The sequence below is a fragment of the Lonchura striata genome, chromosome 4 (assembly GCF_050655825.1).
Source record: "Lonchura striata isolate lonStrDom1 chromosome 4, ASM5065582v1, whole genome shotgun sequence".
Taxonomy (NCBI): domain Eukaryota; kingdom Metazoa; phylum Chordata; class Aves; order Passeriformes; family Estrildidae; genus Lonchura; species Lonchura striata.
In genome coordinates, this window is record NC_140706.1 from 45,268,306 (window position 1) to 45,293,890 (window position 25,585).

The following is a 25,585-nucleotide window of genomic DNA, read 5'->3' on the forward strand; positions in this document are numbered from 1 at the left end:
TTTTCCTCTTGGTCGTTTTCAAGGATCCAGCATCTCAGGAGTATGCAAAATCTCTTTTAATTTTTAAATTTTGCTATTATTTCAGGGGTTTCAGAGACCCTTCCTCCTTGCTACTGCAGGACCCAAATTGCATTTGGGCCATTGAAAGAAATTAAGCATGATCTTGAAAATGTGCATGTGGGAATATTGTATGAAATTGAAGTGACTGTGTGGAAATAGAGAGTGAACAGGAGGTGGGCTCAGGGCTTTAATATGACATCTCCTGTTCTCTAGAACTAGAAGAGGTGGAGTTGGCTGATGCATATTTGCTGCTAAATGTTAGTTTGACCCCTTGCCACAGGACCACAGGATGTCTTTGTGGTGGCCAGTAACAGAAGAGAATTGGCCCTTGGAGGAGGCAGGTGGTTTGGGAAAATGTGCTTCTAGCTTTTGACCATCTTCATGTCACTGTGGGCCTTATCACACTATTCAACAGTCTTTTGGATGATGAAGGTTTTATTTTTTAAACTCCCTTTCTCTGTGTCCATTTTTTGCTTTGAAAGAGCTTACTCTTTTATCAGACTAAGAAAGATGTAATTCAAAAGGCAGCCATAAAACTGAAACTGTCAAAATAAGTACTCAAAGATATCTGTGGCAATAGTTTAAATCTAATAACTGTTAGTAATTGGTAACTATCTATAGGAAAAAACAGAGTTCAGTGTTTTCATGGCACCTTTTTCATAGACTTCTCTAAACCAGTAGAGCTACATGGAAATACTGAAATTATTATGCTGTTTCAGAGACCGAAAAGCTGTAAGGAAGTTGTATTCTTACTGCATGGGATGTGATAACAACAGATGAATATTAATGTTCTTCAGAGTATTTTCAATGGTATTTCTTAGACATGCATATAAATAATTTTTCAAAGGAGCATATCCATGGCTGCAGCTAATAAAATGTTGAGAGCTCTGCTGAGGTCAGTGGAGCTAGGTGTTCTATATCAGCTGGCAGTCAGGCTGTGTGGTATGGTTCATGTACTCTGTATGTCTTCTGTTCACTGGGTGCAAAAAGCCAAGAGGAATCCTCCTGCTGGAAAGAGGGCTTATTGCTGTGTTTGGTAAATTCCACACGAACAAGATTCTCAAATTTTCTAAATCCTTTTATATTGCTCAAAAGATTTTCTCAGTCAGTGATATTGCAAGAAACATATTGCTTTGGAGGTGACCTAATTTGAATCTTTTCTGAATTGCTTTATGATTAGAGCAGTCACATGCTGAGGTAGGACCCCATTAGTGGGTTTAAATCATCTGTTTACTTCTGAAAACACGCATTGTTATGAGCTCTGCTGAGTATTCGCCCTTTTTTTTTTTCAATTTTATTTTCTTTTTTCTTTTTTTTTTCCTCTGTTGCAGGACAGAACATCGCAGTCCTACCAGTTTGGAAGCAAAATATGGAATGTGTTTCACTGCTGACCGAAGGCAGCCAAATGAACAGTATTTATAGTAGTTCGAAAATCAGCAGTTAGCAGTTTCTTCACATTCTAGCACTACCCAGCACTTTCCAGAGAGAACTCATTGTTTACAAGAAATCTGCTTTCCAAATCCGTTGCGGTGCCCTCCAGCCTTGACTATTAACTATTTGCAAAGGGGAAGCAAATCTGCAGTTTGGGGAAAGATGGCAATGGATGAGTACCTGTGGATGGTCATTGTGGGTTTTATCATTGCTTTTATTTTAGCTTTTTCTGTCGGTGCGAATGATGTTGCAAATTCTTTCGGAACAGCCGTGGGCTCTGGTGTTGTTACTTTACGCCAGGCTTGCATTTTGGCTTCAGTTTTTGAAACCACTGGCTCAGTATTACTGGGAGCAAAAGTAGGAGAAACAATTCGGAAAGGTATCATTGATGTTAACCTGTACAACAACACTGTCCCACTGCTGATGGCAGGAGAAGTGAGTGCAATGGTTGGTAAGTAACACTTTCCTATTCCAAGTAATGTTTGTTCTGTATTTGTCACCCTGTTAATTGTGAGCATTGTTAATTAAGCCTTCCCATCTTCTTGACCTGCACATCTGTTTTTGTGTGAATGCAGGGTTTTAAAGTTTCCTATGTTTTTTTAAAATGCTTCTAATAATTTACATTTTTCAATGGTTCAGCCACTTAACTAACAGATGAAAAGAAATAGTTAACACAATGGATCCTATATATGTACAAGATACTGAAAAAAAATATTTTTCAGATTTTTGTGATGGTAAATGGAAAATATAAAAGTATAGTATTTGTGTCTGCACAGAAGATCCTACAGAATCAACAGTTTGCAATAAACGTGTGTGAGAAGGAATAGTTTTTTTAAAAAGTTACAGAAAATCCAAACACTTTTGTGTAAACTGATTGCCTGGCTGAGTGATTGCAATTAGTCCTACACGTCACCCTTGCCCACCCCACGGCAAAACTAAGAGAGCAGTAAAGATAATCAGACATTTAAGGTCTTTTTAGTTCTTCTGACCCAAACGACAGCAGGGCAGCCCTTAGAGTCTGCCCCCTTGCTTGTGTTTGTAGTTAACTAAATCTCTGTGCAGAACAAACAGCATATTCTGAGGTAAGTAACATTAAGCCACAGTATTTACTCTTTGTTTATGTGCAAGAGGCTTTGTGAGCTTTTAGAGAGCTCCCTCCGGGAGCAAACCTGCTTTTAAAGGGCAGAGGCAGCAGGGAGGAAACCCCTTATCTATGGGAGAGGCAGCCCCGGCAAGGGGCCAGCCCTCCCACCTCAGTCCGGCAGCTTGGTGATTTACACAAGCATCGCAGCATCCTCTGCTTGAGAGGGATGTTCCACTTAAAGATTTTCTTCCTTAAACCTACTTAAACCTGACCTAAATATTATTTGCACCTTCCATCCCTTCTAACCTCCTCACACTTTTTATGCAAGACTGCACAGGAGTTAGGTGAGTCTGTGCAGAGATTTACTACCTGGGGTTATTTTCCTGTTTCCTTTGGGAAAATGGAAAATTGAGTGCCTTTAAAGAAAAAATTATTTTTATGGCTCGAAATGGACACTGAGTGACAATTTCTGGAGCTGTCAGAGGTGGCTTTGTGTGTCTGAGAGTGTGAAGGTAGTTCCCTTGGTTCTTTGGCTGCTCCTGAGCCTCCTGAAGATTGGCCACCTTTCCTTGCCTAAGGGGAAGAGGGGTTGGTTACCAAGAAATCACTGGGACAGCAGCCACTTCCACTTTCCTCCACTCCCCACCCCATCAGTTCCTCTTTCCTGATAGCTTGCAGGGTCAGCTGTAGGTATTTCCTCTTTCCCTCAAGGTGTAGGGTGGCTTTTTAGCAGCCTCCCACTTGCATCTGTTATCCTTGTGCTTGCTGAGATGGCTCTGTCTCTTCCCATGAGTGCAAGTGACCTGTGTGCTCTTGGGTCCCTTTGAAGGAAGGGTTTTCTTTTCTGGATCTATTTCTGGTATCTTGATCCTGGCAGGGCAAAGTTTTAAGTCTCAGATACCCCCTGCAGGGGCAACTGGCCAGAAGCTCAAAGAAAACAACTTATTTGCATGTGTATTTACATAAGTCTGTGTGAACTTGACCAGTTACATTCCCTTCCTCCAGTAGGGGCATTAAGAAGAAATTCCACATTATAAGTCTCAGAGTTAATCACAAGTTACAAAATGCAGATTTCCATTTTTTTTTCCCTCAAATCAATCTCCAGCTTTTATCTGGATGTATGATATTTTTTCTGTGTTTTCTCTGGACCTTCTTGGGTGTTTTCTTTTCTTTTTCTGTTTTCGCTCTGCATTTTCCCCCACCCTGTTCGCTCATGCCTCATGATTATGTTTTTGCAAATGGGTTTAGCTTCTGAATTTCAATGAGGCTTAAATGAGTCAACAGTCTGGGAGAGACCAAAAGTCACTGTATCCTCTTTCCAGATGTTGGTGGAATATCCTTTGATGCTTGCAGCAAACAGCAGATGTAATTTTCAGGTCAACCTTTTTCTCCTAAGAGAAAAGGAAGCGGGAAGTAATGGGATTAAAATTTTAATATGTATCATTTTGTAGTAATTTGGAGCACATTATAATGTTGTTTATTAGGCAGATGAGAAGTTAAGGATTGCTGCTCTTGGGGGTAAATTGTAGTACTTGCCCAGCATCAACTAATTGTCAGGTTATTGTCAGGACTTGCCTGTGTGTTGTTCTAGAGGTTCTGGTGCGAGCTGAAGCCAGCAGCTGATGTGGCTGAGGAAGTGCCACCAACAGAGGGGACATCCCAGCCAGGATTAGCAGAGCCAAGTACTAATCTATCCTGCAGGAGACCGTGGTGTTTGTTGGGGGCTCACAGCTGGCATGGAGCACCAGAGCCTCAGGAGAATGGATGGGGAGCCCTCGGCAGCAGGGGAGCGTGAAACGCGCCCTGGCCAAGCGCCGGTGCAGCAGCTCCTGGTCAGGGCAGTCTGCAGCCAGCCCCTGTCTTTGGGGATGTTGACCGAGAGGAAAGGGTGTGGGCCACGGTGTCCACGGGCATGAAGGGTCTGAATTTGGGACTCTGTGACCTGGCCTAGTGAGCTTCCTGCTTCCTAAGTTAGTTTTGCAAAGGTAAAAGTTGAGAACAAGCATTTTATGTTAAAGAGGATTTAAAGCTTTGATGTAGGTAGTTAAAGCACTGCAAGTCCCAGAGTAAAGTCCTCCTCTGGCTTCCTTTGTATTTTCTTCTGTTTCTTAACATGCTTCCTTAAACTTCTTTAGATTATGCTTTGTCCTTCTCAGACCATCCACTGATCCTTCACCACCTGTTTCCTTCTGGACTGTTTGTTTTCAGTTGAGCAATCTGGTCTAGTAGAAGGTGTCCCTGCCCATGGCACAGGGTTTGGAATTAGATGATTTTTAAGGTCCCTTCCAACACAAACCATTCTGTGATTCTATGAAGTTAAATAAACAAAAAATAGTTCCATACTTCCTCTATTTCCCCCGACAATAAACCCAGTCCTCACTAGACATTTGAAGTGCAGCTGTGGCCTGGTTGCATTTCCCCTGCTTTTTGTACTGAGTATTTTGCAATTACGTATCTATGGGTAGCTTAACTTTTTATTTGACATCTTTCAGATGTAACCATCTGATTTCTCCTTCTCCTCACTTCCATTTCCTCGTCTCTAAGTTCATGTCAAAGGTTTCAAAGTGTTTTTATTTTTATTTTAGTCTAGGGGAAAAGAAGCCAAAGGATTAAAGAGCAGGTGTTCCTTGATTGATCTAGAATTTCCACTAGCAAGAGAAGTAACAGTTGTTTTGGGATAGTATGCCAGGAGAGATCAGTTTTACAAACTGATTTCCAAATGCAGCCAGATAATGATACCAGCAAATCACCGTTTGCAGATGGTTCTGTTTCAAGACCTTCAAACCATCTTCTTATGTTGGAACTGAGGATGGAGGCTGAAACTTTGGATAGTCTGCCAGCATATGTTCAGTGACCTTGCTGTATCACCTGTATGTGCTGCAGATCTGTTAAGGGAGGTGGCATGAGCTGGAAAATTCAGGATCTCTTATGGCATTTTGATTGCTGCCACTGGTAACTCAATATATGAAGATTTAGTCTTAAGGCCATGAAGTATTACAATGAAGAAGAGATCTTTGTAAAAATTCTCTAGTATTAGGGGAGGCTCACAGAAAGCTTGTGCAACTCTCAAAGGTATTTTGGTGTCCTGAGGTTAGTGCCACTGCAAGAGGAGCAGGGATCTTGTGTCTTTGCAAAGTGAAAAGGAGTCAGAGCATGGAGCTGCATTCACAAGGGCTTGGTGGCCAACTCTTGTGATTTAACTCCTGAAAGCGGTGCTTGGGGTACTTTTTTTTTCCCCTGCACTCTTGGCAGCCTCCTTCCTGGATGTCTGGTTGAAATGCCAGATGTTGCATCTACTTTACAGACCATTACCCACTGCCCCTTAGTTAGTATGGGGAACTTATTTCCTTATGCCAGAGTATCCTTGGCTTCTTCATGACTAACATAAGTCTTTTCAGCAGTCTTGAATTTCTCCTTGAATCCTTCTTCAATTTCTCTGCAACAATGAGCTGCAGATAAAGGCGGTGAGAGAGTCCTTATTCTTTCCTCAGTCCATTTTTCCTATAGAGGACTGGATGGCTGTGTAGCACTGAGATGAAGCAAAAAAATATCTCTCTCCCACAATTTTAACCTTTCTCTAGTAGTATCCAATTTTAGGAGCATGGGTAGTTCACTAGTGAAATGGTGAATGCCTCCTCACGCTGATCACCTGGAGGATTCCAGAGTCAGCTATCAAGAATGAGGTTTTCTAAGCTTGATGTGCACTGGGAGCAGTTTGTGTACTTACTCAGATAGGCTGGAAATACTGAAAGCAGAACTGTCATGAATTGTAGGACACCATTAGTCATAAACAGTCATAAGTTAGATGTAGCATTCAAAGCTGCTATTAAACTGTCTTAGTATCTGCTTTTAGAGACAGAACAGGAACAAAACCCTCTTTAGAAGATCTCTCTTATGCATGAGAAGTGTAGGCAGCACTTGTAAAAGAATGTGGGCACATGGCAAAGAATTTTCTGTGTTACATTATTGTTGTTGTTGTTTATACCGTATGGTTCATTTGTTTCTAGGTTCTGCTGTTTGGCAGCTAATTGCATCATTCTTGAAACTCCCAATATCAGGGACCCATTGCATTGTAGGTGCTACGATTGGATTTTCTCTGGTGGCAATTGGTACACAGGGTGTCCAGTGGATGCAGCTTGTCAAGATTGGTAAGTGCTGTCTCCTTTAATGTATGAGGGTATGTGAAATAGCGTGTGCTGCCTGCAAAAAACATTCCCAGAGATCTGCTTTGTGCTGATAGCACTCCCTCATTAATTTATTTTCCACCCCAGTCGTGTCATTCAGAAAATGCACTGGTGCCATGTTAATTAAGGGCTGCATTGTGTCTCCAGTGGAGAAAGGGGTAAGACAGAAGTTGTACTTGCCCAGTGGGAAGCAGGTAAGCTTCCCCAGGTAAGCTGGGGACACACTGTCCCTCAAGAAACATGCTTCAAGGTGACATTCCTCCTCTTCTAATTTTCCTTGTGGCAGCTCATACTACCCTGTTCTTGCTCTCAACAATATGAATGCTGTCATGTGAATGCCCACAGTCATCATGTTTCTCCACCCACCACCTTCAGGGCACACAGCACATTTAACTCACAGCCTCCCATTGCCAAGAACAGTGGCACATCCAAGCAGGGACATGGTGGAGTGTTTTGTTATTGTTTTGGAAGCCTTTGGAACTCAAGGTGCAGCCTAAAGTCTCTATTAAAAGGATTTTATGCTGCAGGCATGGTAATATATTAGAACTTTAGCAATGCATGTAATTTTTAAAATTCTGTCAATAGTAAAAGAGTTTTCAGTGACAGCAGAATCCATCTGTTAACCGTGCTGCAAACAATAAATCACTGTGGATGAGATTTCCAGAGTGCTGCCCTAATCTGGTTTTACTGAAATCAGTGGGAGCTTTGCCACCTACTAAATCAGTTAAATCAGTCCTGGACACTTGCAGTGCTGGCCTGCAAAAAATGTACACAAATCATATATTACAGTTGATGCTTCTGTGGCATTTTGGAACTTGAGACTGTTACCCTGGGAGCAGCATGTCATCCTGCTAGATACAATTGCTTTCCACTTGCTTGCAACATTCCTGGTCATGATGATTAGGAAATTACAGCACTTTCTTGGACTACTCTTGATTCAAACTACAAGAAACTTTCCTGATGAGTTTGATTGCTAAACTTGCAAAATTAGCAGGAAATGCTTTTGCTGTTGTTTCTAATGGTGCTTAACATTACTGTGACTTCATGAGTGTTGGTGGATGTTGAGCTGCACCAGTTGTAAATAAACATACAGAACATTCATTCCAATTGTACAAGAACTGTTTTAAATTTATTGTTCATTAACAATGTACTTAACTATTATGCAAGAATTCTGTTTATTTCAAGTTTCTTTCTTTCTTCAACACAGTTGCCTCTTGGTTTATTTCCCCACTGTTATCTGGCTTGATGTCTGGAATCCTATTTGTGCTGATCAGATTCTTCATTTTAAACAAGGTAAAGAAATCTCACTATTGTAATGAGTGCTTAGTATGAAGATTGTGTTTTAGCCTCCCATTTGAGTGCTGGCATTTCCACAGTTGAAAGTTCATGACTTCTTTTTGGAAACGAGACCAGTCATTTTTTTAAATAGCCATTTGAGTTATACTTGCTCTTAGCAGTTCTGAAAGCTCACAGTGAATAATTTGACTCAAGTATTTGAGGCTTAGAAGGTGCTATGTGATAATTAATATTGTATATTATATTTGGTCAGAGGATGGTACATTGAGGCTGTTTCTGTATTAGTACAAGTTTGCTGGCATTGACTTAGCCTCACAATTGCTGTTCTGACTGTAATTTAAACAGAACAGTCCTTCCTTGGAGATACTCTAATTGGTATTTTAAAGTCATGAAATTTTAAGCCTTGGTTTTCCAGCACATCAGATGTTAGAAGATGGGCATCTGCCTATTTCATAGATTCTCAAGAAACCTGAATCAATGTGTTTTAGTGACCTGAGGTAACATCGGTCCATGTATCTCCAGTGCAAAAGATTACTTGCCTGCCACCCAGCATGGTCTGGAAACCTGAACTGCCTTTTCCATTTCTCTCACACCATTCAACTTGCTAAAATGGGGAGGTGAAGTGCATGACAGTGACCTAAAATAAGGGACACTATATTAGCAGTTATACAACGAACTTAAATAGATGAGGGATTAATTCTTTTGATATAAATAGCACCACCTGTAACCTCAGCTTCATCATTCTTTATTTCTGCTCTAAATAAATGTCAGTGATAAAAACAATGATAGATTTGATCAGATTCAGCTTTGAATAAAAAATAACTGAAGTTGCAAGAAAGGTAAGGAAAGGTTCCACTATTGTATTTAAAGCCTAGCAACTTAAGAAATTAGCCATCAAAATCATGTGAACAGTGGTATTAAGGCCGCATATTTAAGCATTCAAGACGCAGAAAAATTCAAGTTAAGGAAATTCCCTCCTAATTGCCATCTGTGCCATTCACAAAGCAGTAAGATCTGTAGAGGTTCTGACATAAGTGGGTAGTGACTTGTGTGCATGCATTAAAAAAGAGCAGCTTTCTAGCTTGTGAGTCTGTGGCCTGTTATAGGGCTCCATGCCCTTGTTGGAGATGTCTGTGAATAGCAGCTGGCCCAGCTGCAAATGCAGCCCATCTGCATCCTGCTTGGGCACTGGGCATAGCACAGGGTGACCACAGCCTTTTCTCAGCTCCCTTTTATAGCTGATGGCGGCGAGAAATGAAACCACATTAGCCAGCCCTCAGCTTTGCCAGGCTCTTTGAAAACAAATGGAGCCCCTCAAAAGGCCAAAGCAGTCCCTCACAAAGGCTTTGTCCGTGGCTCACACGGTGAGTTTCCGCTGCACCCTCAGCTGAGTCTTTCCTTGTGAGTGCCAAGAGCACGAGAGCGCAGTGGGCAGCAGACACAGTGCTGGGCTAAACATTGTCTACTCACTTTGGGTGTGTCACCTGCTTAATACAGCCAGACACTTGGGATTTCAGAGATTTCTGTTAGCTGGTAGGAAGTGCCAGGCTGTCTCAGTCGAAAGAGAGAGCTTAGGAATATGGTTTTGAGATGGATGCTTTGCACTGCTGCTTGTAGCACTGGTCCAAAACAGCAAAGCTCTCTCCTGCTTGGCACCCTTCAGTCATGCTAAGTTAAAGGGACTCTTCATCTTGGACATAAAATAAGTGAGAAAACACCTGCAGAAAGAAGCCTGCCCTCAGGTCACTCAGCAGCTGACTGGAAAGTATAATATAAGTCCCTGGTTCCCACTGACAGTGTCAAGCTCCCCCAGAGTGCTGGTACTTGCCAGGACCAGCATTGTGAACTTGGGTGTAACCAAGCAGGCCATCCTTTCCTCAACATCCAAAAGCTCAATCTGCCTGGTACTGACTCAGGAGCATGTGTTTTCCTCATGGAGGTTCATGCTGGCATGAAAAATCTGGTGTGACATCCAGCTAACATTTCCTTTTTTTCATGGTTTCTCTGCAGGAAGACCCTGTGCCCAATGGCCTTCGCGCACTCCCAGTGTTTTATGCTGCTACCATAGCTATTAATGTGTTTTCCATCATGTACACTGGGGCACCAGGTGAGTGAGCTGGGGAGGCACGGGAGGGAGGCTTCCTACAGTGTGTAGGGATGCTCTGCCAGTGTCACCCAGACACCACAGGGTTATCTCTTGTGTTAGGAATTAACGAGGGCAAGAGTAAATCATTCACCTCCCCACGTGCCTCTGTTTGTGCGTGTGTTTTTGTGACAACGTCCTGATCACTCTGGTTAGTGGAGAAGAGCACAGCTACAAAAAAAAATACCTCTTTAGAGGAAGGGAAGCTACTGAGATGCAGCTTTGGCTTTGTAATTGTGAGCATGTGTTGAGCTCTCAAAGTACTCTAGGTTTGTGCATCAAGGAGTGAAGGTTCAGAGGAGGGTGGGAGAGGAGGTTCTGTTTGCTCTCAGTGTAATACCTTCACTCTACTGACATCAGCAGAGTTGCTTTTCTGGCAACTCTGGCTCCAAGACTATTATTTAAATTTACTTCCTTATTTCCCTTTAATGATAAGAATCCCCAAACCTGTTTCTTCATTGAATGCATCTTCGTTCTTTGCTGTTCTGTTTTGATTGCAACTCAGGAGAAGGAAAAGAAGTTGAAGGACTTTATTTATATTTTTCTATATTTGTATATTTTATGTGCACTTACATGTTTGTGTTTATTTATATGTATATTTATATCTGAATTTTTATTTTTATATTAGTTGAATTTTTATACAGTTGTGTTTATGTTTGTATATTTATATTCTCACATTTTATATTTATGTATTTGCATTTATATTTGTATAGTTTACTGAAGTAGTGTATATTTAGGCACACACTTCTAGCAAAAGAGTTCAGAACAAAGATGTTCAGTGATCTCAACTACTTTGTTGAAGACTCTAGTCATTAAATGTTATCTTTAAGTTAGATTATTGCCCAAGAGCTATGAATGAAGGGACAATTGAAGATAGACTTCTGAACATGGCTCTGAATTAAGAAAGCAGGCTTAGAAAGTGACCTCTTTGATTGGAAATATTTCTCTAAAATTCAACACACTAGATGTACTAGATAATTGCAGTTGGTAGACCCTACTCCATAGCATAACATTACTGGAATTCATAAAAACTTGAGAAATTCCCAATTTGAAGGTAATATTGCTATTCCTCTTAAGACTGATTGGCTATGTATCCAAGATGTTTAACAGTAAATCAGCTGTTTAACTCACATTTTTCCTCATTAGTTGTACTGCAGAAGTAGGTCAGGCACTCTGCAGTGACTCATTAAGCAAAATAAATGAAATAAGAATTTTAATGTTCCCTCTGTTTCAGCTTAGCAGTCTCTAAAATGTGTGAATAAAAAGATGGGACTCCATTTTTGATACTGGGAAAAAGCATATTTACTCTCCAAGGCCTCTGTTCTGTCACCATTTACTCACAAGGATGAATAAATCATGTAGGTTTCAAGATAGGCAATGTATATATGGGTTTGAAATTCAGAGTCCAATCTCTTTCTTCATTGATTGTTTCATTGAACAAGTGCAAGGAACTGTGTTGGGGAAATAATTACAGAAACACGAGTTGTTGATGTCGCTGTGCATTGCAGGACGAAGCCTCAGCTGCATTAAGCTCATATTGCAAGCAAATAAGGGCTTAGAGCAAGCTAAGCATCAGGCTTTATGGACCAGAGCAAAGGTCAGGTAAACACTTAACCCTAATGGGCAACCTGGTTTAATGTGCATTCATTTATAAAAGCACTGCAAACTTGTTTTAGCAGCCCTGATGTGGGGCTTTTACCCTCGGCTCTTTGGGAAATAACGTCACAGTGGGGCAGCAGGAAACTGGAAGACTAAACCTGCCAATGTTTCCTTGTCAGCTATACCTTTAAATACTGCAGTAACTGGTGATGTGTTAAAAGTCATCAGCTCCTTCATGTTGGCTTTGAATACACTGTGAACACTGGCTTTTCTGAAATAGACTGCTCTTCCACTGCCTGGGATAATTAAGTCATGTTAATTAATGGCTTGCTTTGGTTTTATTTCTTTGTCTTTACAGTACTGGGACTGATACTGCCAATGTGGGCCATTGCTTTAATATCAGTTGGTGTGTCCTTAGTATTTGCTGTCTTAGTCTGGATTTTTGTGTGTCCCTGGATGAAGAGAAAAATAGAAAGTAAGTATTATTTGATGAAACGCAAGGGACATAAAATCATGGAATATTACATTTCAGAGGCAGAAGCGCCCTTGAGAGGTCACTTAGTCCCGTCCCCATCCATGGGCAGGATATGCCTAAACTATTCCTTACGTATTTGTGTAATTTGTTCTGAAAGAGCTGCAGTGGTAGTAATTGAAAACCTTGTTAGGCAAGCCATTGCAGTGCTAAGTTCTGAAGTCTAGCAGAAACAGGAAAATAAAACCTGGAATATAACCTACTTTCTTTTTTTATTAAGAAAAAGTTAGAGAAAAAACCTGTCAGAATGATCATCTTTAAGTGACTGTTTAGCTTTACAGTAAATTGGGCTGATCACAGTTTTAGTTGCTTTGCTACTCTCAACAAATGCAGAGAAAAGTTTCAGGTTTCATTAATAGATGAACAGCTTGGTGTTTTTCTTCAGTTACCTACTTTGGTGAATTTTATTGGAAGAAGCATAGATGTTCTAGAATTTTCACACATGAACATAGTAGAGTGTGTAAATAAATAGGGTGTGTATGAAACAAAGCTTGGTTATCGTGGTCAAGTTAAACCATGCTGTTGATGCAAACAGTGGAAACTTAAGTAACAAGAGCTATAAGTTTGGTTTAAAATTACAGTACTATTCTTTCCTTAGGCCAGTTAAAGAAAGATGCTGCACTGTCAAGGATATCAGATGAAAGTCTTGATAAAATTCAGGATGAAGAAACACCAGTCTTCAAAGAGCTTCCTGGTGCCAAAGCATCTGATGAGAGCACTATTCCCCTTACTGGCTCAGTAACAGAAGCTGCTGGGGCATCAGATAATATTGCAAATGGAAACCATCCACGTGTCCCCTATGGTAAGGAGCTAACACAACATAGTGGGTTTGTTCTCTTCCTGTTTCAATGAGGTTTCTTAACTGCAAGAAGGTCTCTGCAGTAAATAGTAAATAGGGGTTTGGAATTTCCATCTCTAATCCCTTTTCAGTGCTTGTTTGGAAAGATGCTCATTTACAAGTGACATTTTCTGGAGAGGACGTAAAATCAATTACATTTTGTTTGGCTGTATTTCAGTTTTAGAAACAGCTGAAAAAAAAATGACTTGCCTTTTTTTGTTTCTTTACTTTGTATTCTTAATGGTGTTTCCATCCTATCAAGCAGTGGAAAAATACAGAGCACACAGATTGCTGATGTATGAAGGTTAAATTCAGCATAAAGATGATTAGCATACTACAACAGGAGATGAAAAGATTTGGACTTTGGTTGATAAATGTATGACCATTTGGAGCGTATCCACTAGAAAAATCTCACACATTGTTTTCTGCACATATATTTGTAAGAAGTAGACTTGTGCATAAAGCTCTTTCTGTTCTGCCATGTGGTAGGAACACCCCCTTCCACTTAGCGGTCTGCTGACTTTGATATTGCTTTGCTAACATCTACAAAGCCCTGTAATTTGGTTAATAAATGCCTAATATATTCAACTGATTCTTATAAAATCAAATAAGTCATGACATGGAGCCCTTAGAGTGTGTGCTTCTAGTTTAAAAATAGCTAAACCCAATTCTGAATGTTGCACAGTGAAAGTCCAGGAAGTCAGGAAATGAAAGTTTCTTCAGAAACATTACCTGTGATACATTTTTATGTGTGTCCTGCAGTGTATGCTAACATTAAATGTATACAGTGGAAATATAAATCAACGTGTTTGTAGAGCTAGTATATAGAAAATGTTGCAATAGCTAAGGAAATACTTCTGCAGAACATGAATTTTTAAATTTTTTTAAAAATTATTTTTAAAAGCTATATAAATATTTCTTAAATTAGTATTAATTAAATGTCTCTTAAACAGATAACTTCCAGTATGAAATTGCAGTAAACCACATTTCAGAAATCCTAATTATTCCTATTCAACATAGACAAAAGCTCAGAAGAAGTAGAGCTTGCTTTACAAGAAAGGAATTTTATGGAAATTTATATTTTCAAAGAACTGAGGATTTAACCATTAAGTATCACATTCAAATACCTTATCCCAAGTGACTTGCTGCAGGTCATACAGCATGTCTGGGGAGACTCAGCACTGGAACAAAGCTCTTTTTTCACAGAAGGTGGGAGACTTTATTTTGCAGTGAAGCGAATCTTGGCTTATTCACTGCATGTAGTGCAAATTGATCTTCTTTGTCCTGTGTTCTCAGATGCTGGCCATTTTATTGTCTTGTATTGGAGGAAGGGGATTTTTGAATTGCATTTTGTGTAAACAAAACCTCTAAATCTCTGCCTTTTTAGGAAGGGCATTTTCGGTGACGCACACCTCGGTGAAATCACCTGTTTCCAATGGCACCTTCAGCTTCGATGGCCACGTGAGGAGCGATGGCCACGTTTACCACACTGTGCACAAGGACTCAGGTTTATACAAAGACTTGCTCCACAAAATACACCTGGACAGGGCCAACGATGAGAGGCCCACTGCAGAAAACAACTACAAACTCTTAAGGCGCAACAACAGCTACACCTGTTACACTGCTGCTATTTGTGGCATGCCCGTGCATTCCTCCTTTAAGGCAGCGGATACATCTACTCCAGAAGACAGTGAGAAGTTGGTGGGAGACACTGTTTCCTACTCCAAGAAGCGAGTGCGCTACGACAGCTACTCCAGCTATTGCAACGCAGTGGCGGAGGCAGAGATTGAGGCAGAGGAAGGTGGGGTGGAAATGAAGTTGGCCTCTGAACTCGCGGATCCTAACCGGCCCCCCGTTGATCCTGTGGAAGAGGATAAGGAAGAGAAAGACACCTCTCAGGTCCATCTACTTTTCCACTTCCTCCAGATCTTAACAGCCTGCTTTGGATCCTTTGCCCATGGAGGCAATGATGTCAGGTAAGAGGATGAGATCTCACAAACCAGCAGTTTTACAGTTCAAGAACATGGAGCAAGGTTTACCAGCTTTGCTGGTTGGAAAGCACATTCATTTCTGCAGGTAGATGATCATCAGGGCTGTGTATCATCAGTATCCTTGGTGCTTTACAGGAATTGCACTGCTTAGTCTAGTCTATGGTTTCTTTTCTTCTCAAGGATAAAATCTCTTTTATTTGCTGCTAAATAACTGTGAAGTAATTAGTTTAATTTACATTTAATTTTGGCAATCTCGGAGGCATTAAGACTCCACCCAACACACCAACCACTCTAAAGGCAAACAGGACAACCCCAGCCCTGCAGAACTTGAAGCCTATATTTACTGTGAAGTCAGAAACTTTCAGTAGATGAGAGGTTTTAGACTACTTTTGCCATTAAATGAATTTCATTTCTTGTCACACAGCACTTCACCATCTTGGTGGCATGTGGCTGAAGAGCACTTTGGGTGGGTTTGCTGTGCCACTGGGAACATTGTGTATTTTTCCTTTAGGATTTGGCTGGTCTGCCTCTTCCCTAGACCTGGAACAATCCATTTGGTATTTAACAGATGCTTTTTCCAGTATAGAAGGTCTCCTGAGAAATTCTCTCAAGTGGCTTGTTGGAGCAGCTGTCCTTATTTGGGTTGTGTCTGGGGCTGTACTGAGTCCTCTTCCTTCTGGACCCTTGCCGTGTCATCCATGCCCTGATGGTATTGGTTTCAATGTTTTCAGCAGGACTTTACAGCATTCATCATTTTCATCCTCCTTTCAGTCCTTAGCCTTCTGGGCAAACCCTTCCCACTCTACAAGGACAACACTTACTGCTTCTTGCTCTTGTCAGCCTCCTAATTTAACTCGTAACTCATCATGAAAACACTTACAAACATGTTTCTTTGCTCCCTGTCCATCACGCATCCTGGGAATTCAGACCAGAGCTTTCTGAAGAGCATTTTGTACTTCCTTGGTATCCACAGGGATCTGGATCTGGGAAGGAGTCCAGAGGCCCCTCATCCTCTGGATCAGAGGGCAGTGGTGTAGCTTTCTTTCCTCTCAGATGGTCTCTGTTGTTAAAGACCTTTGCTCTGAGCATACTGGCCAAGAACAAAGACCCATGGGAGTCAATATCCAAGCTCTGCAAGTGGCCAGAAGTGAGTGCTGAAGGGAACACAGGGATAAGGACAAGGATTGCTGATATTTCTTGTAATGTATCCTGGGAATTACCAGGGTATATGCAGAAAGTTCGCAGCCTACCTCAGCAGGTGTCACAGATCCTTTATTCCCTGCAGGTGATGCTTATGCATACTCCTCAAGCACTCACATGTTCATGCAAGCATCACTTGCATGGTATGTAGGAGGAAAGGGTAGTCGATGTTGTTAGAAGTGATCCGTGAGGATGCAGTTAGTTCAGAAATCAGATTTGGTGTTGACAGGAGTTCAGACTCTGTGCTGCATGTGTTGTTGCATCTTACAGCCTAATTCCCTTAGAATTTTGCTTTTGGACTAGCTTGTTACTGTAGCAATATCCTTTCCTAAAAACTCATATGCTTTTAGTGTTTTTCAGATCCCTAGTTCTGTTGGTGAGCTTATCAAATTTGCCAGGAGACATGTTTTTATTACATCCTGTTTATTCCAAAACCTCTTCTTAAGCTGAAGTCATATAATTGCAAAACTAAAGAACAAATTGGCTTCATTTTGTCAAAGCTGGTAAAAAAGAAAAAGCAGGGAGGTGCTCATGGGTCTAGGACTGGATAGGAACCAATCCTTGCAATTGTACTGAGTTCCAGCTAAACAATAAAATTAAAGACCCCTTCATATACCTAAAAGATTTATTAGATAAAATTCTCTGGGAATGCAGATATCTCTCCTGTGGATCATATAGCAGAGATGTTTTGTCAGTCTTTGTCTAGCTGGGCAAAAGATGTCTTGGCTCTGCCACATGTTGCATGAAGATCTGCAGAGCTCAAAAGGCAGTGCACTGTTTAAAAAATTATGCAGTAGAACCAAGTGAGTAGCACAGCTTTCTGTTCACATTTGTGTAAGAAAGTAATCCCTGCCAGTCCATCTTCCACTGATGACTGCTATCTTTTGTCTCCCTCCTTTGTACACTTTCTTCTGCTCATTTTAGGTGCTGCTGTCAAGCTGTTTCTCTAATGTTTTTCCTCAGCCTGGAATTCTGTTAAAATCCTGCTTTCCCTTGCATTTGGTTTTAAGCTCCTCACTCATGTATTTAGGATAGCACCTCCATTGTCTGCATCTTTTTTCTTTGGACTTGACTGCAACATTTTCTTTCCATATCCTGGAACTTACTCTTGTGCCACATTTTCTATTTATTTTCCATCAGCCTATTTGTTGGTATTCCTTGAAGGGACAGGAGCAGGTAAGAGGAGCAAAGAGAGAAAATAAAAAGCCAATATGAAACTTAAAAACTGCAAGTGATTGCAAAGTAAATGATTGAACTGTTCTAGAGCATATTTAAGCATAGGACATACAGTACAGACAGAACCGTGATGTGGCTCAGAAAAACTTCATGGATAAGAAGTGTCCCATGTGGTTTGGACAGCACTTTGGTGGACAGAAGATCATATGGAGATCTCTTTTGTTTCACTGTCCAGGATTTACCCAGAGACCTGGAAGAGTTAAATCAGGATTTTTCCCTCAACTGCAGAACTAATTCTTAACTAACTCGTGGGGTAATTAGACCCCAGTTTTTTCTGAGATGATGCTCTTTAGCTTCATAACAAAATCAGCCATCTTTGCTGTAGGAGCTGGTGTTTGTAGCCATCAGAGCTCATGTTCAAGCTGACATCAGCAAGGATGTTGGCTGGGGCAGCTGTGTGTTAAAAGGAGAGGGAGTGATGGTAGCTCCTTTTTTGGGTGACTGTTTTGTTCAGACCATTCTCTCCTGCTCCTGCCTCCAAGCTTATGTGCACTGTGTCAAGGGTGCTGGAGCCCTTCCAGGGCTGGGACCAGCTGAACCAGGCCAAGAGCCTTGTGACACCACCATGCACATGGACTGAATGAAATCTAAAGAATTTAAAATCCCAACTAAATGTGTTGGGACAGAACCACTGAAAAAATGTTGTTGTTGAACTTAATTAGTGGCGCCAAGTGAGCAGGTCCCACTGGCTCAGCACCCGAGCACAAAGGGAGTGCGTCAGGTCAGTGCAAGGGCAATGGGAGAATAAAAAGGGCAGGGTGGAAAAAAGACCTGGGCCAGGAGCGTGACACAAGGAGAGCTGCCAGCTTCTAAATGCTTGTTCAGAGCCAGCTTTCCAGAGAGGCCAGGAGGCTGGGCTTTGTTGGCCAGCAGGGATTATATGCACCTATGATTGAGTTGGACTGAGCTCATTTTTGTGTAGATATAGGCTGATTCAGCAGGAATTGTCATCTGGAGCTTCACTGCTGCAGCCACAGCAGCCTACCTGTGTAACAACAAAATAGCAGAACAGTTGCTGAAGCTGTAGGGTTTATACTGTGGTTTAAAGTCTGGAAGCATGTCTGATTACCTAGTTCTCAAAAACAAAGGCAGATGGGCATGCTGTTTTAGACATGGCTGTAAAGGATTGCTAACCCCAAAAAGAGCAATGAAACTTAAAAAATGCAGGTGATTGCAAGGTAAATGATTGACCTGTTTTAGAGTATATTTAAGCATGAGGTACAGTACAGACTGAACTGTGATGCAGCTCAGAAAAACTTCATGGATCAGAAATGCCCCATATGGTTTGGACAGCACTATGGTGGGCAGAAGATCATGTGGAGATCTCTCTTGTTTCATTGTCCAGGATTTACCCACAGATCTGGAAGAGTTAAAGCAGTATTTTTCACTCACTGCAGAACTAATTCTTAACTAACTCACGGGGTAGTTTAGACGCCAGTTTCTTCTGAGATGGTGCTTTTTAGCATTATAATGAAATCAGCCATCTTTGCTGTAGGAGCTGATGTTTGTAGCCATCAGGGCTCCCTGTTCAGCAGGGATGCTGGCTGGAGCAGCTGTGTGTTAAAAGGAGCAGGGAGTCATGTTTTCTCTGGTCCCCAGCACAGCAGTGGCTGTGGCTGCTGTGCTACTGGGCTGGCAATGAGAAAGCTATGAGCAAACAATGTGTTTGCCCCACAGTCCTATCCTAGCAAGTGGGAAGATGCTTTTGTTGATTGCTCAAGCAATCTCTGGAACTTGTTATTCCTTGAATTCTTGCAATCAAAGCAGGATGACCCACAGAGAGATGCTGTAGCTCAGTGTGAGTTTTGCTGATTAAAATATGCTGTTTATGCTGTGAGGAAAGCCTGATCCTTGTACTTCTACACACCTGTCCATGCATGTGTTCAGTCATTTCTCACACAGATTCCTTCTCCTAAATGGGCAGCCTCTTCTGTCCCTTACTCTCCTCCTTCTCTGCCTCAGGCCATCACTTCTGCTGTCACAGGAGAACCCCTGGCAGTCTTGGAAGAAGCTGTGTGCCTTGGCTTGTGTGAGCAGCAGCTACCTGGGCCCATGGCCTCGGGCCATGTGGGAGGGTTGATTTAGTGCCCTGACGGTGGCAGGAGGCGTGATGCTGCAGCTGAGCAGGGTGACCAGGGACCTGCCACCACCCGTGTGCGTCTGTGCATGCCAAGGGACAGGCAGTGCTGATGTTTGGCTGGTAGATGCTGTAGGGAGGAGAAACCTGCCTGCAGTAGTTTCACAGGATCTCAGTTTTCCTGAGCTCCTGCTGCATAAATTGTTGGAGTGTGTCTGCTCTAATTAAATTTCCGGTGGAGGACTTCAGGACTCCCCTTGCGTATTCATGCTTAGGTATTAGGAAAAAGGGGACATTGGACTTAGAGTCTGCAGGTAATGTCATATAGATTTATGGCACAAGTTTGAGAGAATACCTGTCATTATCCAAACAATATAGGCTACATTACTGACAGCAGGATTTAAAACCATTTCATAACTATAGTAAAAACATTTGATATTTTTAATATATTTCTACACATTCTTTCAGTGGTTTTGGGGAAGCTAACTGCTACTAGATAGGGAATTAATTTCTAAGCAAAACAATTTGAGAAACTAGGAAATGTGTGCTTGCCCAAAATACATGAAGAAGAGCTTTCTCCTCTCACCTTCATACAGATTCACTGGAGTTTTAGGTCAGAGGACACAAACAGCAGTAGGATTCACCTTTCCCCCTCTTCCTAAAGTAAAGACAACAGGATTAAAGGAAGGAAGGGCCAGAACATTGCCAGTATCTCACTGCACATGGAGAGCTTAGTGGGATTCAGCCCCTTGGCTAAATAAGGAGTCTAAAGGAGCTATAGTAAGGCTGGATTACAAAACAGGTATTTCTTATTTCCTCCCTGAGAGCTGCAGTCAAGATCACTTAGAATATTTAGGAAGCTAATCTGTCTGTTATATTTAGTGGGGGAAGCTTGATTGCTGATTTCTTCCATTTTAATAACTGTCCATCCTACAAGTCCAGCCTGTGCCCCAAGTAGATGTGAATCTTCATTTCTGTCCTTAATTGTGCATGTGCAGGACATTTTTGTAGTGCCATGCAGGCAAGTTAGAGAAGAGCAGCAAGAAATGAGGTCTCCAGTGGGCATGGGAATCCCTTCCCATCCCTCTGTGAGCAGGGCTCATGGCTGGGCTTGCCAGAGGAAAAGCTGATGCTGGTGGGCACGGACCCAACCCTCCAGGACCCAGGGAGGTGGGGTTTTAGGGCCAGTATTTGCAGGACACAGAGATGAGCTGCAGGAATAAAAGCATGTCCCCCCTGACTCATTAACACACCCAAAGCTTGCACTTCACAGGGCACGGCTCTGACACACTTTTATTGTGCTGTGGTAGATGCACTATTTCAAGACTGCCCAGTTTTTGAAGTAGGCTAAAACTCTTCTGATTATCTGATATCCTTGGAGAATAGAGCATGTTTTTTTCCTGTTGCTATGTACAGGAGTATCTTTCTTTCATTCTTTCACTCAGCTTTCACTCTAGCTGGGTGTTGGCTCAAGGCATAACTGCAGCCTATTTGGAAATATTTTCCCAGTAGAAGGTTTGTTTGTGAAATCCTGGTTTGGGAAATAGTCAAATGGCTGGACATTTTGTAATTATACTTGTAATATTGGACACCTCATACAGATTTCTCAGGTGGCTGTTTTGCTTGTCATTCAGCTTTAGTTTGTGATAATGTACATTTCAAGATTCTTTCACTCACCTAGAAAAAGTGGCTAAAAAGCAGTGTCCTTTTTCAGGCAGCAGAGAACCTAAGCATGGTCATCAAGGAGTCTATACATTATTCACAAAGCATATTCAGAGTGTAGTTTTCAAATACAGTTAGATTTTCTTTTTGGGCACCTCACTACTCCCCTCAAAAAACAGCAAGGAAATAGCAATATTGCTACTTCATAACATGTTATGACAAGTTTGATGGGGTTTGGCCATAGAGCATTCAGCTGATGGCTGAGCTATTGGGAAAAGGCCCCTTACTTTTTACTAAAAAAAAAAAAAAACAAATAAAAAAAACCAAAACTGTTGGTCCTTATTCCTCCAGAGAAGGTCTTGGACTTGTGACCAAAAGGTACCTAAAAATTTCTGCTTGTGTGTGTATGTGTGTGCATGGGAAACTGTCATTTCTGAGCTTGCCTCATGATAGCTGAATGTGGGGTGGTTATTTTTGTTGGTAATACTATCTGTCTCACAGGGGAGAGGAGAAGCCAGCTCTATTTATAGTTCAGATTCACTGTCAAATGCTATCTTTCACAAGGGTTTTATAAATGCTGTGTGACAGATTCTAAATTGGCACAAGCGAGCAGAAAAAGAAGAACTGTGCCAATTCACGTTAATCGAGAGCGCTGGCAAAACCATCACAAGGGCCAGGCAGCACCCCGGACCCACGGAGCAGCCCTTCAGTGAGCCACCTCAGAGCACTCTGCCAGTGCAACTACTGCTGTGGGTGGCACCCACACTGCACCTCCAGGAAAGCAAACAGCCCCTGTGCAGCACCCCAGCTGCAAAGCCCTGTGCCCTGGGGAGCTGGGGGAGCCCAGCAGAGATGGGGAAAAGGGCTGGATGTGGAGAATACACTCTGCAGCAGGCAGACTCAGGAGATGGGCTTCTTATGCCATAACATTTTATAAACTCATCCTAAACTTAACTCCTATTGGCCACCCCCTTGTGCTCAGTGGGAAAATGTGTATTAGGTGTGCAAAATTAAAGTAATACCATGACAGGAGCAGCTTATTTTCTGTTTTAAAACCAATAGCTTGATAATACAGCAGATTTTCTGAAGCACTTCAGTTTCATAGGAACCTGAGGGCAGTTTTATATGTAGATAGATGTGGATGGGGGTTCAGACCCCTGTGTGACCATCTCAGGCTTTTTTCTTCTCTAAACTACCATGGATAAGATGTGGAGCTCCACCACACAGGAGAATTAGTTAAGTAGAAACCTTTGTGGGAGAGTAAGAGAAAATAGTTTCTTGAAAATAGACTTGTGAAATGAGTGTTAGCCAAATGCACGGAAGATCTGAGGTCTGCTTTCCTGCTAGTCATGTCTTGAATCAAAGCTAGACCCAGTGGGAAATATTCTGAAAGCCACATCCCAGTCTAGCCAGCATCCTTGTGGTTCATCTGGTTAGTCACTCAGCTGTAGGAGACATCTGTTAAGCAAACTCTTATCTAACACTGCAGAAGATCCTAGTCTTTGCAGTGCTTGAAGTCAGACCCCTTTGCTGCGAGCTTTTGGCAGTTTCATGGTGGGACAGGCCTAGCAGCTTCTTCTAAAGCTGTTTTCCATTGGCATAGGGAGCATTGATACCACAAGCCCCTTGGACTGCACCTCCTGAACAAGTGTAGAAGCTGAAGGAGCCCCTTGGAAAGCTGTTGTGATGCTTAGATTCAAGCCACTGTTGTTGCTGTTTGTAGCCACTTGCAGATATTCAGGCTGGGACATGGCACTATTCCTAAGAGCTGAACATTTAAGTCACATTGAACATGATTTACTGGGAGAGGAAAAATGTCCCTCTGGTATATATAAACAGTGATGCAGACACCCACTAAGGAAAATGAGGTTAGTTTTTACCTTTTTACCTTTCCAAGCCTGTCATCAGCACATCCACTGCTGTTTGGCTTTCTTTTCTTACAGGGAGGGATCAGAAATGCTGCCTCTGTGGGCAGCAGTGTTATCTCTTCTGATCTATTGGACAGAATCAGACACTCAGATTCTTTGGGGCTGAGCATAAGTTGGCAGAGTTTTGGCTTGTCTTCCCTTGCCACAAATAAGAGCCTTTTCCTCAAGGGTTAAGCTTTGTTGATTCAGGTGTAGTATTTGCAAATAATGAAAACTATGTTTTGGTATGGAAGAGCATAGTTTGCTGCTGCAGTTTTGGAAACCTTTTCTGCCTTTTCATTTACATTGGGATTGACAAATATGTATACATAATCTCTTTAGAACAGTCAGGAATCAATACCTGAGCTCACTCCAGATGTAGCTGTTATTTTCAACAGGGAAGTTTTTTTCCATGTCATACAGCACTATAAAAAGGGATGATCAGTTTTGCCCTTACTAATCTGATCAATGTATTATTTGCCTTTATCCATCCTTCAGCATCCATCAGTTTATTCGTGTACCTTTGCACATTGAATTAGCTTTCTTTTTCTGTGTCCAAGAAGGCATTTAAATGTGCAAGTAATTTAATCCATACCTGAAAACACTGGAAAAGCAGTTTCAGGTTGATTTCAAAATATTAGAAATGCTTCAGTCAATAAACTCTTCTTCCATTGAAGTAAAATAATTCTTGCATTTAAGCCCTAAGGACTTTTCACATACTGTCATTCCAAAACTGAACAAATTGAATGCTTACTTGGGCACAGTATCAGACCAGAATTCTAAAGTGTTTTAGCTAGTGGAAATGACTCTTTATTTAGAGCATTTAGTTCTTCATTGTACTACTCAGCATCTTCAAACCCAATGGATCTTATTATTCATGTTAGCTCACTAATTTATTTTCAGGATCTTTCTCAAAATCCTTAACAATTAGTAATTCTTTTTTATAGCAAAGGGCATTTTTAACTATTTTTGTTTCCCTCGCAGCTTGAATGTTGCTGTGTGTGTTTATGAGGGAAAAGTGTTTCTTTATTCCTTTGCTTCAGGATCACTTCTCAGAGTTCAGAGCTCAATTTCTCAGGGGCCAGACGAAAGCAGGAGGGTCTCGTGTTGCTGAGATGAGCCAGCTTTGCACTGCTGCTGACCCTTGTCTCTTGGCAATCACCACTCAGCCCCTGGCACCTCATATCTGGTAAAGACAGGATTCAAGGAGATTATTAACTGGCATATACAGTGGCCTGATTTGCACAACATTTGACATTAAAACTGGCCCTTACTCCATCTGTGCTTTGGAGTGGAAACAGGAACTAATTTTAGCAGGTCCTGGCTCCAGGGTGAGCATGGCTGTCAGTCCTGCCTGTGGTGCTCACTGTGACCTGCTTTCCTATTGGTTTAAAAAGAGGGGAGCTTCCCTGACAGTTTTCCGATTTTTGGAATGACATTGGTCGGTTTGTTCTGCTCTTCTCATGATTATTTAGGCATAACTATAGCACTGCTTCACTAATTACACTTTTTGGGTGGTGAATAAATATTGCTCAGCAAGGCAAGCAGCTACTTGGTTTATTAAAAGATCTGAAAACAAAAGGGATGTTGAAATTCTTATCTGCTTTTTAGTATTTAGGCCTCCAAAGTAATTGGATACTGGCTTTCAACTTTTCTTCTAGCTAGAAGTTTCTGTCTAGAAACTTGATGCTTTTTTAGAATAAACAGAGTCAGAAGTCTGACTCCAGACACCAGTATCAGATGACCTGCGTTACGAGTGGGGACTTCAGTGTTGCTGACTTCCAATGTTTTTCCAGATAGTAGCAGCAAAAAGGGCTTACACCAGCTCTGTGTCACAAAGGCTCCTCTCTGATCCAGTCCAACTCACTCTGCAACACCCTTGAAGATGACTAAGTCACCTTCCCAGCTGCACTCAGATATTGTGAATGGTACAGGCTGTCAAACTAGATAATATTTCTATATTCTTGTCTGTGATGGTAATTTTGCTCATTATTTTCTCCTCTTTGACAAAAAGAGCTGATTTGATAGTTGAATTTTAAAAATGCACACCTGCTGAATTGGTAAATTTTGAGATAGTTTCAGTGTAGTACTGAGAATACCGACTTTTGTCACAGAACAGACATAACAAGGTACTATTGACTCTGACATTTCAGGAAACTGTTTGTAAAAGAGAAATTCATTTCAGTCCTTGCTCTAGTTATCAGTGAAGAAGTGACAACCGAAAAAGCGACATGATAAGAGTTGCCTGCTGCACCCTTTCCAAGTGAGAAAGGGTGAAAGGTACTAGATCCTGTAGGATCAAGTTGGAGTAGTGATACACACATGATGAAGAAAAATCATGCAGA

At 41.6% G+C, this 25,585-nt stretch overlaps 1 protein-coding gene across 16 annotated transcripts in view; it reads left to right on the forward strand.

Annotated features, from left to right (window-relative positions):
- Positions 1 to 25,585, forward strand: part of SLC20A2 (solute carrier family 20 member 2) — a 56,860-nt gene that overhangs the window by 22,997 nt on the left and 8,278 nt on the right. For all 16 annotated transcript variants that reach the window (XR_014955153.1, XM_085578957.1, XM_085578963.1 and 13 more), the window contains 7 exons: positions 1,392 to 1,942; positions 6,583 to 6,723; positions 7,967 to 8,052; positions 10,066 to 10,162; positions 12,156 to 12,272; positions 12,928 to 13,131; positions 14,555 to 15,143. Coding sequence is in view for 15 of the 16 variants with exons in the window: in XM_085578957.1 (XP_085435083.1) it covers positions 1,654 to 1,942; positions 6,583 to 6,723; positions 7,967 to 8,052; positions 10,066 to 10,162; positions 12,156 to 12,272; positions 12,928 to 13,131; positions 14,555 to 15,143 (1,523 nt within the window). In the remaining variant the exon portion in view is untranslated. The remainder of the gene's footprint in view (positions 1 to 1,391; positions 1,943 to 6,582; positions 6,724 to 7,966; positions 8,053 to 10,065; positions 10,163 to 12,155; positions 12,273 to 12,927; positions 13,132 to 14,554; positions 15,144 to 25,585) is intronic.